The 17324-nt window shown below is 43.2% G+C and overlaps 1 protein-coding gene across 3 annotated transcripts in view; it reads right to left on the bottom strand.

Annotated features, from left to right (window-relative positions):
• Positions 1–17324, bottom strand: part of sh3pxd2b (SH3 and PX domains 2B) — a 400707-nt gene that overhangs the window by 177888 nt on the left and 205495 nt on the right. For all 3 annotated transcript variants that reach the window (XM_070878439.1, XM_070878440.1, XM_070878441.1), the window contains one exon: positions 7742–7818. In XM_070878439.1, coding sequence (XP_070734540.1) covers positions 7742–7818 — 77 coding nt within the window. The remainder of the gene's footprint in view (positions 1–7741; positions 7819–17324) is intronic.

The following is a 17324-nucleotide window of genomic DNA, read 5'->3' as shown; positions in this document are numbered from 1 at the left end:
GAGGACGACAAAGGTTTTAATTAGGAGGGGGAAAATAGAGTACGAGAGGAAGCTTGCCGGGAACATAAAAACTGACTGCAAAAGTTTCTATAGATATGTGAAGAGAAAAAGATTAGTGAAGACAAACGTAGGTTCCTTGCAGTTGGACTCTGGTGAATTTATAATGGGGAACAAAGAAATGGCAGACCAACTGAACAAATACTTTGGTTCTGTCTTCACGAAGAAAGACACAAATAACCTTCCGGATGTACTAGAGGACCAAGAGTCTAGTGAGAAGGAGGAACTGAAGGATATCCTTATTAGGCGGGAAATTGTGTTTGGGAAATTGATGGGATTGAAGGCCTATAAATCTCCGGGGCCTGATTGTTTGCATCCCAGAGTATTTAAGGAAGTGGCCCTAGAAACAGTGGATGCATTGGTGATCATTTTCCAACAGTCTATCGACTCTGGATCAGTTCCTATGGACTGGAGGGTAGCTAATATCGCACCACTTTTTAAAAAAAGGGTGGAGAGAGAAAACGGGTAATTATAGACCGGTTAGCCTGACATCAGTAGTGGGGAAAATGTTGGAATCAATTATTAAGGATGAAATAGCAGCGCATTTGGAAAGCAGTGACAGGATCGGTCCAAGTCAGCATGGATTTACGAAAGGGAAATCATGCTTGACAAATTTTCTGGAATTTTTTGAGGATGTAACTAGTAGAGTGGACAAGGGAGAATCAGTGGATGTGGTGTATTTGGACTTTCAAAAGGCCTTTGGCCAGGTCCCACATAAGAGATTGGTGTGCAAAATCAAAGCACATGGTATTGGGGGTAATGTACTGACGTGGATAGAGAATTGGTTGGCAGACAGGAAACAGAGAGTCGGGATAAACGGGTCCTTTTCGGAATGGGAGTCAGTGACTACTGGAGTGCCGCAGGGCTCAGTGCTGGGACCCCAGCTCTTTACAATATACATTAATGATTTGGATGAAGGAATTGAGTGTAATATCTCCAAGTTTGCAGATGACACTAAACTGGGTGGCGGTGTGAGCTGTGAGGAGGATGCTAAGAGGCTGCAGGGTGATTTGGACAAGTTAGGTGAGTGGACAAATGCATGGCAGATGCAGTATAATGTGGATAAATGTGAGGTTATCCACTTTGGTAGCAAAAACACAAAGGCAGAATATCACCTGAATGGCAGCAGATTAGGAAAAGGGGAGGTGCAACGAGACCTGGGTGTCATGGTTCCTCAGTCATTGAAAGTTGGCATGCAGGTACAGCAGGCGGTGAAGGCGGCAAATGGCATGTTGGCCTTCATAGCTAGGGGATTTGAGTATAGGAGCAGGGAGGTCTTACTGCAATTGTACAGGGCCTTGGTGAGGCCTCACCTGGAATATTGTGTTCAGTTTTGGTCTCCTAATCTGAGGAAGGACGTTCTTGCTCTTGAGGGAGTGCAGCGAAGGTTCACCAGACTGATTCCAGGGATGGCTGGACTGATATATGAGGAGAGACTGGATTAACTGGGACTTTATACACTGGAGTTTAGAAGGATGAGAGGGGATCTTATAGAAATGTATAAGATTCTGATGGGATGGGACAGCTAAAGGGATCAAAGGGTATGGAGAGAAAGCAGGAAAGGGGTACTGAGGGAATGATCAGTCATGATCTTATTGAATGGTGGTGCAGGCTTGAAGGGCCAAATGGCTACTCCTGCACCTATTTTCTATATTTCTATGTTTCTATGTGTGCGAGGTGGTGAAAGTGATGCTGGGCGATCTCCTGGGCATTAGTTTCGGCAAATGTGATCTTTACGACAAAAAAAAGTGAGCAGTCGGTATTATTCAATCTTGGCATTAATTACGTGCGGAAACTAACACTGGCCGATATTATGGATGTTGATTTCACCCATTCTTAAGATTCCGCCCAAAAATGTGGGCAGGCGGTATTACTTTTTCCCGGCGTTACGCACATGGGGAAAGTAACACTTGGCGATAAGTGTCCAAAAAATGGGCGTCAGTTTCCAGTTTGTGGCTAAATGGGCGATATCTGGGCGTTATACGTCATTTCAGCGGTATGCATGCAAAAAAAGTGCAAAATCTAGTCCGATGTACCTACAAACCATGGTATTTAAACAGCACTACATTACAACTCAACATGCTACCCTCCTTGGTCTGTTTTGTACGTCTCTCAAGCTTTCACAAATACTCTAATTTGAAACAGTTGACAGATTCTATATTAGTGGGTTTCAATCTGAAGATTGTGATCCATCAATTTACTTATCAGCTGACAACTGACTGACAACAGTAATTATATGTCATTAATATACAACATTATTCTCTTCAACATGATTATCAACAGCTTGCATCAGTTGACACTAGGCCAAGTGTGCTTGCAATTTAACTGGGAGTGCATGTTAGCAAATATACTCGAGATTAAGAGATAAAATTTATGTTGCCCAGGTGTGGCACAGTGGAATTTTTATCTCTATTAGCACAAGGAACAGCAGGTTAACAAGCAATGATATAAACTGAATGTTATTCATTGGTCATTAACAACGTTATAAAAAATATATTTTCCAAATGTTTTTTTTTGATGTGGCGTTGAAGAGTCAAAAAAGCTCGATACTCTATTCATCCTGATGAATAGAAGAATGAGAGGGGATCTCGTAGAAACATATAAAATTCTGACGGGACTGGACAGGCTAGATGCAGGAAGAATGTTTCCGATGTTGGGGAAGTCCAGAACCAGGGGTCACAGTCTAAGGATAAAGGGTAAGCCATTTAGGACCGAGATGAGGAGAAACCTCTTCACTCAGAGAGTTGTTAACCTGTGGAATTCTCTACCACAGAAAGTTGTTGAGGCCAGTTCGTTAGATATATTCAAGAGAGGGAGTTGGATGTGGCCCTTACGGCTAAAGGGATCAAGGGGTATGGAGAGAAAGCAGGAATGGAGTACTGAAGTTGCATGATTAGCCATGATCTTATTGAATGGTGGTGCAGGCTCGAAGGGCCGAATGGCCTACTCCTGCATCTATTTTCTATGTTTCTATATCATGTGAAAGTGATGCAATGATGTGATCCAACACAATCTGTCTTGCCAATTGTCTATAAATGAATAACCAAAAGTTTGCAAAATACTTTTTCATTAAAGCTGCTGCAGGATTTTCTGCTGCCTCTGTGCTGCTTTGCTGTGAGTACTGGCGTGGATGGCAGAGTGATATGGTCCCACCACTTTTACATGTCTCTGTGGGAAGTGATAGCGACATTTTGAAGTACCTGCCCAAATGTGGGTGGACATATTCTAATTAAATAGTAACGAGGGAGTGGCATCATATGTTATTCTTTCCATCATTATTGTCTTAACAACGTTTAATGTAAGTCACACCAGCATTTTACTGGCATCCTCTGATTATAGGGTTGGTGGAAGGGCTTTAGAAATGTTAAGTGCCCACTTAAGTGAGACACGTCAATCGCAGGGTGATCAATGCACTTCTTTCTGTCAACAGAGGCCCATCACTTATTTTTGCTGTGGAGGTAGTCAGCCCCTTTAAAACTGCTGCAGGCGGCAGAATCCTGAAACAGCAGTTATCCATCCACAACCCATGGTGAGCTCCCCAGCACTGGTGGAAGCACAGCTTGGAGTACGCTACACAAACGAGTTTGCTCATGGATTGCTCATGACAAAACATGCAAAAAAAACATCTTTTTGGTCTTTTAAAGGAATTTCATGGAATCTGCGGATGCAAGAATATATTAACGTGCACTTAATAGTGTGACATGATGGAGCAATAAAATGAAGGGTACAATCACATTATCACCTCCAGATTAGCTTTATTTTTATCTACTGAAAAAAATCCACAACCTGCATTTCAAAAGTGTTATCTTGCCAACCTCTCCCTCCTGTGGAACACTAAAAGCAGCAAAAAATTCTGGGTGCCCAAGTTTCAAAGTCTCAATACCACAAATAGAGAGTGTGTCCTGGTCAACCATAGCATGATAACATTTTTACATTGTTTTAATTCAGTCTTAAGTTTCAGCCTTCATTCATTGACAATTATCTGAGGTTATGACCACTGCAGTGTTTCCCCTATGTTATGTACACGTACCCGCTGAAAAGCTGAGCCCTACAACAACAACAACTTGTATTTATATAGCACCTTTAATGTAGTGAAACGTCCCAAGGTGCTTCACAGGAGTATTATAAGATCTTAAAAAAAATTAAAAACACACATCAGGAAGGCCTCAAGTTTGATTCCGTGTCTGTGCTGAATTAACTGATCTCTGCCAGGGTGATGGCTTGCTACAATTGTCTTCAGTGCCCCTGGGTTAAGGAGTCACATTCTTAGTACTAATGTCAATTTTACATTTCTCCAAAGTGAGATCATAAATAGGCATGATAATGGCTCTTTTGAGTCAGATTATGTTGGTGTGTATTAAAAACATTCCACAGATTAAGGCTTTTTTCTTGCAAAATGTATTTTCTCCCCTCACCTACGCTTCTGAAGGAATTGATTCTTTGCTTGGGTATAATACCACAGGTACCAGTTGCTCTATGATATATATTTATCCATATATCATTGCTTATGTGCCAGTGAGACCTGACTGAGTGTCAACAGGCTAGTTGACCATGGTATAAGCACTGCAACTAAACCTAATCTTCACCTGATGATCAAAGATGCATATTTTAAGAAGGGTTTGCCAGATTATGATCAGTAGTGGGGACCTTGGCCAATTTTCCCCGCGAAGGGCTGCAGCGACGTGAAAGGAGGCGTTCAGGTTTCCTGAGCCCCGTGGCGATCCTCAGGTCCATTTTTGTGATGGCGCTGAGCAGCACCGCCAGGAAGAGCTCAGCCGGTGGGCAATGCCACTCGTTGCGACACTGGCGCGAGGTTGAGTTTCTGCCCGATCCGTCAGCCTGTAAGTGTGCCCGCAATGGCCTGGGAATAACATTTTTAGCGATTTGTGTTATGGTGGCATGGACAATGTTTTGGGAATGTTTTTGTGTTTTTTTTTTAAGGTTTTCCCTCTGCCACCTCCCCCCACCCAACCCACAAGGCCTCTCTCAGAGCGCGCACAGTTTAGTTCGCGAGTTTCCCATTTTTGCGCCACGAAAAGTTTACAACCCCTTCTTTGCGCTGCGCCCCCTGACACAGGGCCCAGATGCCGAAACTTCCTTACCAAAGCACAAACTATTCCCCCTCCATTTTCGCCCCGAAAACAGAAAAGCCTAAAATCCAGCCCCAAGTAACAGTACAGTGTCACTCAAGCAAGTGAAATGTTCACTTATTCTGGTCTGTAAAACATGTAATTGCACTATACTTTGTCCTGCTAGTTGCATCCTGTCATTTGGCAAATGTTACTGATCAACATATCAATACTGATCAAATTTTGTTTGGTAACTCTCCTGCAAAGTGTCTTGACATGTTTTATACTATGTTAAAGCACTGTATAAATGCAAGTTGTTGTAGCACAATGACAACTTGCATTTATATAGCACCTTTAACATAGTAAAACATCTCAAGACACTTCACAGCAGCATTATCAAACAACATTTGACACGAGCCACATAAGGAGATATTAGGACAGTGAGAGATAGACGTTATGGAGTGTCTTAAAGGAGGAGAGAGAGCTAGAGAGGTGGAGAGGTTTAGGAAATGAATTGCAAAGTTTAGAGTTTAGGCAGCTGAAGGCATGGCCCCCAATGGTGAAGCAATTAAAATCAGGGATGTGTAAGAGGCCAGAATTGGAGGAGCGTAGAGATCTCGTAATGTTATAGGGCTGGAGGAGGTTACAGAGATAGGGGAGGGTGAGGCCAAGGAACGATTTGAAAACAAGGATGAGAATTTTAAAATCGAGGCATTGTCGGTCAGGAAGCACAGGGATGATGGGTGAATGAGACTTGATGCGGGTTAATAAATGGGCAACAGAGTTTAGGATGAGCTCAAGTTTATGGAGGATAGAATGTGGGAGATCAGCCAGGAGTGCAATGGAATAGTCAAGTCTAGAGGCAACAAAGGAATCAATGAGGGTTTCAGCAGAGGACCTGAGGCAGCGACAGGCACCAGCAATATTACAAAGGTGGAAATAGGCAGTCTTGGTGATGGAGCAGATATGTGGTCGGAAGCTTATCTCAGGGACATATAGGATGCCAAGGTTATGAACAGTCTGGTTCAGCCTGAGACAGTGGCCAGAGAGCGGGATGGAGTTTATGGTGGGGACTCAAAACAATGACTTCGGTCTTTTTGTATATAAGCTGTGATTCAGTGGATAACACACTCGCCTCTGAGTCAGAAGGTTGTGGATTCAAGTCCCACCCCAGGGACCTCAGCACATAAATCTAGGCTGATACTCCAGCACAGTGTTGAGGGAGTGCTGCACTGTTGGAGATGCCATCTTTCAGATGAGACGTTAAACCGAGATCCTGTCTGCAATCTCAGGTGGACGTAAAAGATCCCATGGCACTATTTCGAAGAGGAGCAGGGGAGTTATCCCCGGAGTCCTGGTCAATATTTATATCTCAATCAAGATAACAAAAACAGATTATCTGCTCATTATCACATTGCTGTTGTGGGAGTCTTCTGTGCGCAAATTGACTGCGGCATTTCTCACATTACAACAGTGACTACACGCCAAAAGTACTTCATTGGCTGTAAAGCGCTATATAAAGGCAAGTCTTTCTTTCCCAATATTTAGTTGGAGGAAATTTCTGCTCATTCAGTACTGGATGTCAGACAAGCAATACGACAAATCAGAGACAATGGGAGGGTGGAGAGAGGTGGTGGTGAGGTAGAGCTGGATGTCGCCAAAGTACACTTGGAACCTGACGTGTTTTCGGGGAAGCATGTTGATGAGAAATAGAAGGGGGCCAAGGATAGATCCAGAGGTAATGGTGCAGGAGTGGAAAGAGAAGCCATTCCAGGTGATTCTCTGGCTATGATTAGGTAGATAAGAATGGAACCAGGCAAGTGCCGTCACACCCAGCTGGATAGAGAAGTTGGAGGAGGAGGGTTTGGTCAACTGTGTCAAAGGCTGTAGACAAGTCAAGAAGGATGAGGAGGGATAGTTTACCATGTCACAGTCACATAGGATGTCATTTCTGACTTTGATAAGGGATGTTTCAGTGCTGTGGCAGAGGCAAAAACCTGATTGTTAATAATGAATTAAATGTTTTACTGTTATTTGTTATATTATTTGTTAACTATTAATACCTAGGTAAGGCTACTCTGATTGGGGTAACTGTGCAATCCATTATAGATGTGCTCACAAGCGAAATCCCTAGGCTGCTACCCTACATATAGGGTGACATGTATTGGTGCTCAAGGATGTACTGTTATTTTCATTCCAGAAATGAACACTTTCACCCTGAGATAACGGAGGAGTAAATTCCATGAACTGAAAATAGGCCATTCAGATGCTATCTGTTTTGCTAGAATAAATTTATTTTCTCTTTTTCAGCTCAGCAAATTTAATAACCAGTAATGGAATTAAAAGTCCATTGATATTTGGGAAACCAGTAGAGTACTCAGTGAAAACATCTGACTACATAAGTGCAATTGTTGGTATATTTTTGGCACAGACTTGGCACTTCCATGATTTTAGACAGTAGTCTACTGTTGCACTTTCCTGTTTGCCGCCTACTATGCCTTAACTGTAGTCCAATTACATAAGCAAACATTTGTCTCAGAGAATTCTCAATCATCACAAGCCAGATGTGAACTCAAGATCTTCGTTCTCCTCTCCTGAACTCGGCCGGAACTTACCCTGCAGTACTCATCGATTGGTTTCAGCCGCTTGACTGCAACATCCCTGATGTGACTTCGTCTGAAGAGGATTTTACCTGCAATGCAAACAGATAGCATCTTCTCAGCAAATGACGTGTATACACATAGCCCTTCTTCACACCCTTAAGTCAGCAGCAAACAGTACCCACTCTTTGCATTAACATTGTTAATCTAGGAAGAAGTCAAACATTCCAATCCTTCCAGGTTTACATTAGGAACACCTGGATACGGATATCTGTGCCTGTTGTGTAAAATATATTGAAATCCTTTTCCATCCCCTCCAGAAAAATATTTGCTACAAGTACTTGTATTGCTCTGAATGGAATACTCTGATGGGTTAATGGGCCAATTTCTTTTGTACACATGGACAAGAAGGTTCTTTAAAAGGGACAACTCAGCGACATAGTTAAGTGTGTCTGTATCAATGCTTGCAGTATCATTATTCCAGAGAGTACTAGTATTTCAAGAGCTATCTTCCTCCATTTTCCCTTTCAAGACCAACCAACTTTCTGATGTCAAGGGCAACTACTCTCACTTTTTCTCTGGCTTCAGCTCTTTCATCGATATATAGATCAAAGCGATGATGAGGTCTGGAGCCAAGTGGTTCTGGTGGAACCCAAACTGAGCATTGGTGAGCAGATCATTAGTATGTAGATGCCACTTGATGGCACTATTGATGACACCTTCCATCAATTTTCTAATGATTGGGAGGATACTAATAAGGTGGAAATTGGCCAGATTTGATTTATCCTGTATTTTCTGGATAGGATATACTTGGGCAGTTCTCCACATTGTTGGATATATACCCATGTTATAGTTGTACTGCAATAGCTTGGCTAGGAAGGTGGGTAACCCTGGTGCACAGGTCTTCAGCATTACAACTGGGATATTGTCTGCTTCCAGACCCTTCCCTGTGTCCAGCGCATTCCGATACTTCCTAATGTGAAATTAATTGACTGGACAACTTGTACCTATGATATTGGAGTCCTCAGGAGCAGAACGAGTAGGATGCACTAGCAAGTTTGGCTGAAGATGCTTGCAAACACTTCAGCTTTAGCTCTTGCAGTCATGGTTGAGGATGGGGATGTTCATTGGGCTTCCTCCTTCTGTCAGTTGCCTGATTGCCCATTTTGACTGGATATGTGGTAGAGCCAGAGAGCTTTACTCTGCTCTATTGATTGTGGGACTGCTTATCTCTGATTGTAGTCATCTTCTTCTGGTGAGCACATGCATGTGATCTTTCATTGGGTTGGTACCCATTCTAAGTTATTCCCCAAGGATTCTCATCTGCTGGCAAAATCAGTTTCCTGGTGTCTCCCATCTGCAACAGATATTGGTGAGGCTCAAACATCCAAATTCCATGGTTAGAAAGAATGTACTTTATGTGTTATGTGGAATTTGATCAATATTGTTCATTCCCCTTTAATTGCCAATTATGCCACTATTAACAGGATTAAATGTTGTTTCACTAGCATTTTGCACTTTAGCACACATAATCCTTCTCCTGCTGCTACCCGTATAGATTTGAGTAGTGAGTGATTGGGAATTCTACATTAAGCTTCACTTTTTTCCCCTAATTACTGCCGTGTAACTCTTCGAGCCAAGTAATTACTAGGCACATGGCATTGATTTGATATCTTTTGGTATGTGGTTTGAAAATTGTAAAATTTGCCAATTGAATTGTAAATATAAAGTTGCCTGCAGTCAGCACATTCTCATGTACATTTGCGTATGCAAAAAGTTTATTTTTAAAAGGTACAATATATGGCAAGCTGTTGTACTAAAGGATAGCAAAAGAAATCATAAGGGTAACAAGATAAAATCACATCAAGGATCTATAATTAGTGTGAAATTGAGATGAGAGATCCTTTAAACTGGAGAAAATATGAAAATTTAGTATTTCAATCTGTTGCTTTTGGTAGTGGGGCAGGAGGAGCGCCTAGTTGGTTGGAAATGAAACTGGGATGAAACACTGTACTTTCACATCTGGGATCGGGGTTTAAATTTAGCTCATTGATGCAATAAAAATGTCCTTGCCTGTTGGTTGTAATGGACTCGATGAAGGGGCTGCTTCAAAAATTCTGGTTCCACTTCAGTCCCACACTCCTGATCTTTGGGCACCCTGTGCGGAGGGGAGCGGGCAGGTCGGAAGGCCTCCTCATAGGACTGCTCCTAGCCATGGCCAAGATGGCCATCAGCCAGTCCAGGCAGTGGGGGATCGTTCAGCCCAACTGCCTGCCTCGGTTACATCCGAGCCAGGGTGTCCTTGGAGACGGAGCATGTGGTGTCCACCGGTACGCTTACAGCCTTCTGCGAGAGGTGAACGCCGAAGGGACTGGAGTGCATCATCATCCCCGGCAACCAAATGTGAATTTGAACCCTGGCTAAAGTTTAATTTGTTTAAGTTTGTCGGTTTTAGTGCCCCCCCCCAACCCCCCGCACTGCTTTTAGCCAGGGGGCACTTGTATAATTTGTGCTTTGGTGCCCTCAAAAAAAAACAAGGGGGCACTTGAAAAGTCTTTGGAGTGCCCCCCCCCTTTAATCAGGGGGCACGATTAATGGTTAGAACAAAATAGTTGTAATGGACTTGAGTTTTTACAATCTGAATCCAGTTCTTTTAGGGGGAGGGGGCTTCCATAAGAACATAAGAAATAGGGGCAGGAGCAGGCCATACAGCCCCTCAAGCCTGCTGGCATTCAATAAGATCATGGCTGATCTTCTACCTCTACTTCACTTTGCTGCCCTATCTGTCAATTCCATGTCACAAAACTGCTCATACTTTGAAAATAATTGCTAAACGCTAAATTGCACATTTCATCCAGAAAAACCATAAGAATGGCTGACATGAGAAATGGAAAAATGTTAATACTTATGCAGTATGTGGTGATCTTCTGAGGTTAAAGTTTACAGGAGAATTGCCACGGCTCAAAGACATTTTAATCACTTGGTTCTGGAAAAGCTGAGTGTTCCATTCTTTCTTTCCTGCATCATTTTGAGGCCACATAAAATGGATTGTACATTTATATAAAAATCACAAACAAGTTGACAATAACCCATTAGGACAGGGCAGAGTCGAGGGTGCTCCACACTGATGCTGGTTTGGGGTGTCAAAGGTGAAAAAGAAGTATCACAATCCCCAAAACTAACACTTCAAAATCTTGATTGGGGAAAAAATTCTCCAAAATGATTAAAGAAATAATTACTATGAGTTTAGGCATTGTATACTCTGGATAATGCATCATTATTTACTGTCTATTTCATGCCAACTTCAACCCAATCGAATAATTACATGGTACAGAACGGAGAGCTGGGTTGGATTAGGCATGTTCAAACATCAAAATTGTAATTTGTGCAATGACAAAAACAAGTTTTTGAATCCCCGAATCTAACACGCTATCCTTAATTTGGTTGGCTAATATTTACTGATTTAGCAAGCTCATTCCCTAAATGTTTCCAAGCCAATACATGTTTTCAATTAGTAGAATATATACACATTACCTGAACTGACATCTAGTGTGACTTGAAGAAACACCCTGATACTTCAGCCAGTATTACACACTGGTTGTAATGTTTGATACTCTACAATATGGTTAACTGAACGTAGCTGAGTATCAATTTAATTGATTACCCATTAAATTCTCTGAAGTATGATTTCTGATACGGTAATATAGTAGTGGACCACTGATATAAATCTCTGTATTTTTAGAATATATTCATGCATATAAAAGCACAAATAATGTCAAACACATGATCAACTCATAAGGTTCCTGGTACACAGGGCCTTGACTCTGATCAGAAACAGACTATTCCTTAAAAAGGTTGTGGGAAGAACCTCATCACAATGAGCACTGGTTATTAGTAACAGTAGTGCTATGATAAAAGACCATGTCGATTTGGTGGCGGAGTACAGTGTACCTGGGTGAATATGGAAACAACCACTGGCCTATCTGCTGGTACATTCTTGCATCCCTGCTGTCATGGAAGCATAGGAAAGAAAATAGTCTCACAACTTGTTGGGAGCTAAAAGGCCATCCCTCCCAACATCAACAATCCAGAGAAATCCATAATTATATATGAACAGCTTTGCATATAGAATACATGTCCTGTGAGCTTCTCATTTACTTCGTGTCACATTTCAGCCATCTCATTTCAGTATATCCTATGACTCACCATGCACAATGCCACAAGAGAGCTCTAGTAATTTAAAAATACTGAACTTATGGCTCCTCTGATGGGTCGTAGAGTTTATCCAATGCGTAACTGAGCCATTAAGACCAGGAAGATCCCTGGTCTGTGCTGACTTTGGTGATCTCAGCCAGGGTGGCAGTAGAAGTGCCACAAATGGACTCAGTTTCTTGGCGTAAGGGAGGTAAAAGTCAACTAGCGGTCCAGCTAGTGATTGCTATCAAACAACCTCTGCTTGCAGGCACGTGTGCTGACATCTTGTAGCATTGCTCATGGTGAGTCATGAGCATGAGCTGTAAATCACAAGGTGAGCTAACCTAATGAGGGGTGTGCAGGCTGTGCAAATCCAGACTGCCATACCACAGTTAAACTGGGGGAAGATGGCGATGTGGGAGAAATGTACCCAACCCTACCTTAATAGATGGAATATTTCTTCTTTTGTATGGTAGTAGCAAAGCAAATCAAATGTCAATATCTAAGTCAGATATCCAGGCCAAAGCTTCTGGTGTAACAGCGGGGATATCTTGTAGGTTGCCTGCGAATTTCCTTTGAGGGCAGTATTCAGTGATATGCTCCAGGTTCTGATTAGGAGTTCCACAGTCGCATGATTAGGATGCTTTAATCTTCCATCGATGGAGAAGGTGGTAGTATCTACCATGACCAGTTCTGAGGCGGTTGATGATTGTCCACTATTTGCAAGGAAGGTTTGATGCTTCAGGTTGTACTGTGGGGTCCTCTATAAGGAATCCATTCCGTATGTCACAAATCTTCCAAGAATTTCGCCATCGGTCATCAAGACTGAGGGGTGATCGCTAAAAAGGCTTTGGCATCGGTCAAAAATGGCTTTCTATATTTGAAACGGGTTGGTGGTAGGTTGTTCAAGTTGGCCTGGATCAGCATGTCTTTGCTGGTGCAGCGCTTGTATTCTCTGAAGACTGCATATTTTCGGCATAGGTGTCGGGTTCGATGTTTGCAAGCACGGGCAAGCAAGGCATTGGTGTTGATAAAAGCTTGTCAGTGATAATTCTCATTGTAGAATTCAGCTGGACATCAATGGATTTGACATGTGGACTTGATAGCCATGCCAGAGAGTAGTACTCCACTGTGCAGTACACCAGGGCGAGTGCTGCCATACGGAGGGAACACTAAGGTAATGGGATAACAGTGTGTGAGAGGCAATGAGCTAGTGCGGCAGCAGGATATAAAGGCTGCTGCTGTTGAAAGGGACAATGGCCCCATTGGAGAAAGGAACAAGCTTAAGTTCCATGGTGGCAGGTAGGAAAGAGAAGAGCCTCAAACATAAGAGGCTCTGACCTGATGTTGTTCTCACAGAAATATAGAGGAGATACAGGGTATGTGGGAGTGAGGGGAGGGGACCTAGTTTGTCATGCACACTTTATGGAGGGAGGTAGCTACGAAAGTGAGTGCCGTCTCCTTGGCACGGGGCATCTTTGCCGTACAGGAACAAGCTTAACAATGTCACCAGGGAAGCTAAGGTAAGTAACCTGCTCTCCCAACACTGCCTTTGTGTATCTTTATATGTGTCGTACTCTTTCATTACCCTCACAGTGCTTTAGGTTTGTATTCTAAACCACTGACCCCGGCTGTCCTTATTCATTCATCTGTTACTTACAAATTCTCCAAAGCACTCAAAGTGACATGTATGAACACTACTCCCTAACGGACTACATCTGTCATGTGTTGCTGTCAGCCCTGGACATAGTCTTCTGTGTTGAACTGTAATCAGAAGAGACTCTGCCAAACCTTCACAAACATATCTTCTTTTTCCTTCTCTCCGACAGGGGAAGATGGCCAAAATCGCTCACAAATCTAAGGCCACAGGTGGTGGTCCCCCGACACAAGGCCACTGATCTTATGTGAGGAGGAAGCACTGCAGATCTTGGAAAAACAGACAGCCAAACACATTGGGGACAGCGACGTAGGAGGGACAGTGACAGCTGCAGGCTTGCCTGGACCACCTACAGCTTTCCTGTGTAATGTTTGGGAGCACAGAGAAACTAGCAAGCAATGCAATGAGGCCCCTTTAAAAGCTATGGGGGAAAGAGTTATGGTAGCCATCTAAGCAAAGCAGGATGCACTGACGAGCAAGAGGAAGAAAGGGATGAGTGCCCTTCCACCTCTGCTCCACCATTTACATCCTTGCCCACACCATTATTCATACTTTCTCTCTCACTCAATAACCCAGAAAAATCCATCCAGGGATATCCAGAGCATCACACTTGCATGGCAGCACAGAGGACCATCTCAGAGGACCCAACACAGGTGGCAGAGATTACAGTTGAGTTCAATAATTTCTACCATGTCAATAACCGAGAAGGATTCAACACACTGAAACACTATCTGTAGCAAGTGATGGCACCAGGGACATCTCTTGATGTCCCCCTGACAAAGCGTTCTCCAGATCAATCAGTACATCCAACATGAACACTTTGGCCTCTGGCCTTCAGGCCTTGAGAGGCCATTTAGAGAGAATGATGACAACTGGCTTCTAACAGCTTCTGGGTCTCAACATCTTACAGGGTCAACATAATCTAACTGATACATTCAAATCTGCCCTTCTGCTGATCAGTGCGCACTCAGATCCAGGACACGGCATAAGCAGTGTGACCAGAGCCCACCTTTATGGTGCCATCCTCTCTCCTGGTCATGGCTCATTTGACCTTTCCTCAGATGTCTATATATGTTGGCAGTGGGATACAAAACCTGCAGTGGCAACACAAACCACCGAAGAGTCCTCCTGAGACTCAAAAGTCCTGAGTCAAGGACCACCTCAAAAACAGCAACTAGACATTTATATGGTGCCTAGAAAGGAGAAAAATCTCCGAATGCTATTCATAGAGGCCTAACACAAAATGGATGCTGAACCAAAAAGGAAGTATTAGGATGGGTGACCAAAAGCTGGCTAAAGAAGTGGGTTTTAAGGAGGTCAGGCAGAGGGGTTCAGGGAGTGAATTCCAGAGGGGGGGCCAAGATGGCTCAATGCATCACCCCCAAAAATTTGGGGGGAAGGGGTGATGAGATGCATAGGAAAACCACTATGGTATAAATTCTAGTGTTCCAAAGTACATCTGCTCTTAGTTGCTTGTGTTTGAGCAGATCTTTAGAAGTCAGTTTACAACTCAACACAGAGTTCCTTCCACACCTCTTACTGAATTTTTACCTGCTTAAACAGCCCTCCTCCAATAGATCCAAGGGAGTGGTGTGGTCTGGAGACTCTGGTGAAAAGGTAGTTCATTGTCTCATCAATTCAGAAGATGGGTTACACCTGAAACATTAACCAGTCTGTTCCCTCCACAGATGCTGACTGACCTGCTGAGTGTTTCCAGCATTTTCTGTTTTGGTCTGACGCTGACAATGCACTTGCTGCACTAATAGGAACACTTCAAACTGATCAACAAACAAACTTATCCCAAGTTATCGCTGTACATTGCTCTGCAGCTTCATCCAACAAGATTTAGCTTCAAACCAACGCCAATACTTCCACGATTGCTTATTAAACAAAAGCAGCACCTACAATTGATCTCTAGATCTCTGGGGTAAGGGGTGGAAAAATTAACTAGGGCCCATCCTCCTGTTTGACTTCCATTGACTCATGCTGGAAAGTGCACATAAGAACATAAGAAATAGGAACAGGAGTGGAGCCTGCTCCGCCACTCAATAAGATCATGGCTGATCTGATCATGGAATCAGCTCCACGTCCCTGCCTGCTCCCCATGACCTGTTATCATTTAAGAAACGGTCTATTTCTGTCTTAAATTTATTCAATGTCCCAGCTTCCACAGCTCTCTGAGGCAGCGAATTCCACAGATTTACAACCCTCAGAAAATAAATTTCTCCTCATCTCTGTTTTAAATGGGCGGCCCCTTATTCTAAGATCATGCCCTCTAGTTCGAGTCTCCCCCATCAGTGGAAACATCCTCTCTGCATCCACCTTGTCAAGCCCCCTCATAATCATATACGTTTCGATAAGATCATTTCTCATTCTTCTGAATTCCAATGAGTAGAGGCCCAACCTGCTCAATCTTTCCTCATAAGTCAATCCCCTCATCTCGGAATCAACCTAGTGAACCTTCTCTGAACTGCCTCCAAAGCAAGTATATCTTTTCGTAAATATGGAAACCAAAACTGCACGCAGTATTCCAGGTGTGGTCTCACTAATACCTTGTATAGCTGTAGCAAGACTTCCCTGCTTTTATACTCCATCCTCTTTGCAATAAAGGCCAAGATACCAATGGCCTTCCTGATCACGTGCTGTACCTGCATACTATCCTTTTGTGTTTCATGCACAAGTACCCCCAGGTCCTGCTGTACTGCGGCACTTTGCAATCTTTCTCCATTTAGATAATAATTTGCTCTTTGATTTTTTTCTGCCAAAGTGCATGACCTCACACTTTCCAACATTATACTCCATCTGCCAAATTTTTGCCCACTCACTTAGCCTGTCTATGTCCTTTTGCAGATTTTTTGTCTTCACCTCACACATTGCTTTTCCTCCCATCTTTGTATCGTCAGCAAACTTGGCTACGTTACACTCGGTCCCTTCCTCCAAGTCGTTAATATAGATTGTAAATAGTTGGGGTCCCAGCACTGATCCCTGCGGCACCCCACTAGTTACTGATTGCCAACCAGAGAATTTATCCCGACTCTCTGTTTTCTGTTAGTTAGCCAATCCTCTATCCATGCTAATATATTACCCCCAACTCCATTAACTTTTATCTTATGCAGTAACCTTTTATGTGGCACCTTGTCAAATGCCTTCTGGAAGTCCAAATACACCACATCCACTGGTTCCCCTTTATCTACCCTGTTCGTTACATCCTCAAAGAACTCCAGCAAATTTGTCAAACATGACTTCCTCTTCATAAATCCATGCTGAATCTGCCTGACCGAATTTTGCTTTTCCAAATGTCCTGCTATTGCTTCTTTAATAATGGACTCCAACATTTTCCCAACCACAGATGTTAGACTAACTGGTCGATAGTTTCCTGCTTTTTGTCTGCCTCCTTTTTTAAATAGGGGCATTACATTTGCAGTTTTCCAATCTGCTGGGACCTCCCCAGAATCCAGGGAATTTTGGTAAATTACAACCAATGCATCCACAATCCCTGCCGCTACTTCTCTTAAGTCTCTAGGATGCAAGCCATCAGGTCCAGCGTATTTATCTGCCTTTAGTCCCATTGGCCCCAAGTTTCCACACGCAGCAAAACAGGCACCCCTCCGAGCTGGGCGCCCGTTTCTCGCGCCGAAAACGGCGCCTGAAAAAAAACGCGCTATTCTCGAGTGCTTTGCAGCTCGATGTCTGCTTGGCGCGGCGCACAGGGGGCGGAGCCTACCACTTGTGCCGATTTTGTAAGTA

The sequence above is a fragment of the Pristiophorus japonicus genome, chromosome 4 (assembly GCF_044704955.1).
Source record: "Pristiophorus japonicus isolate sPriJap1 chromosome 4, sPriJap1.hap1, whole genome shotgun sequence".
NCBI lineage: Eukaryota > Metazoa > Chordata > Chondrichthyes > Pristiophoridae > Pristiophorus > Pristiophorus japonicus.
This window is presented reverse-complemented; position numbering and strand designations above follow the sequence as displayed.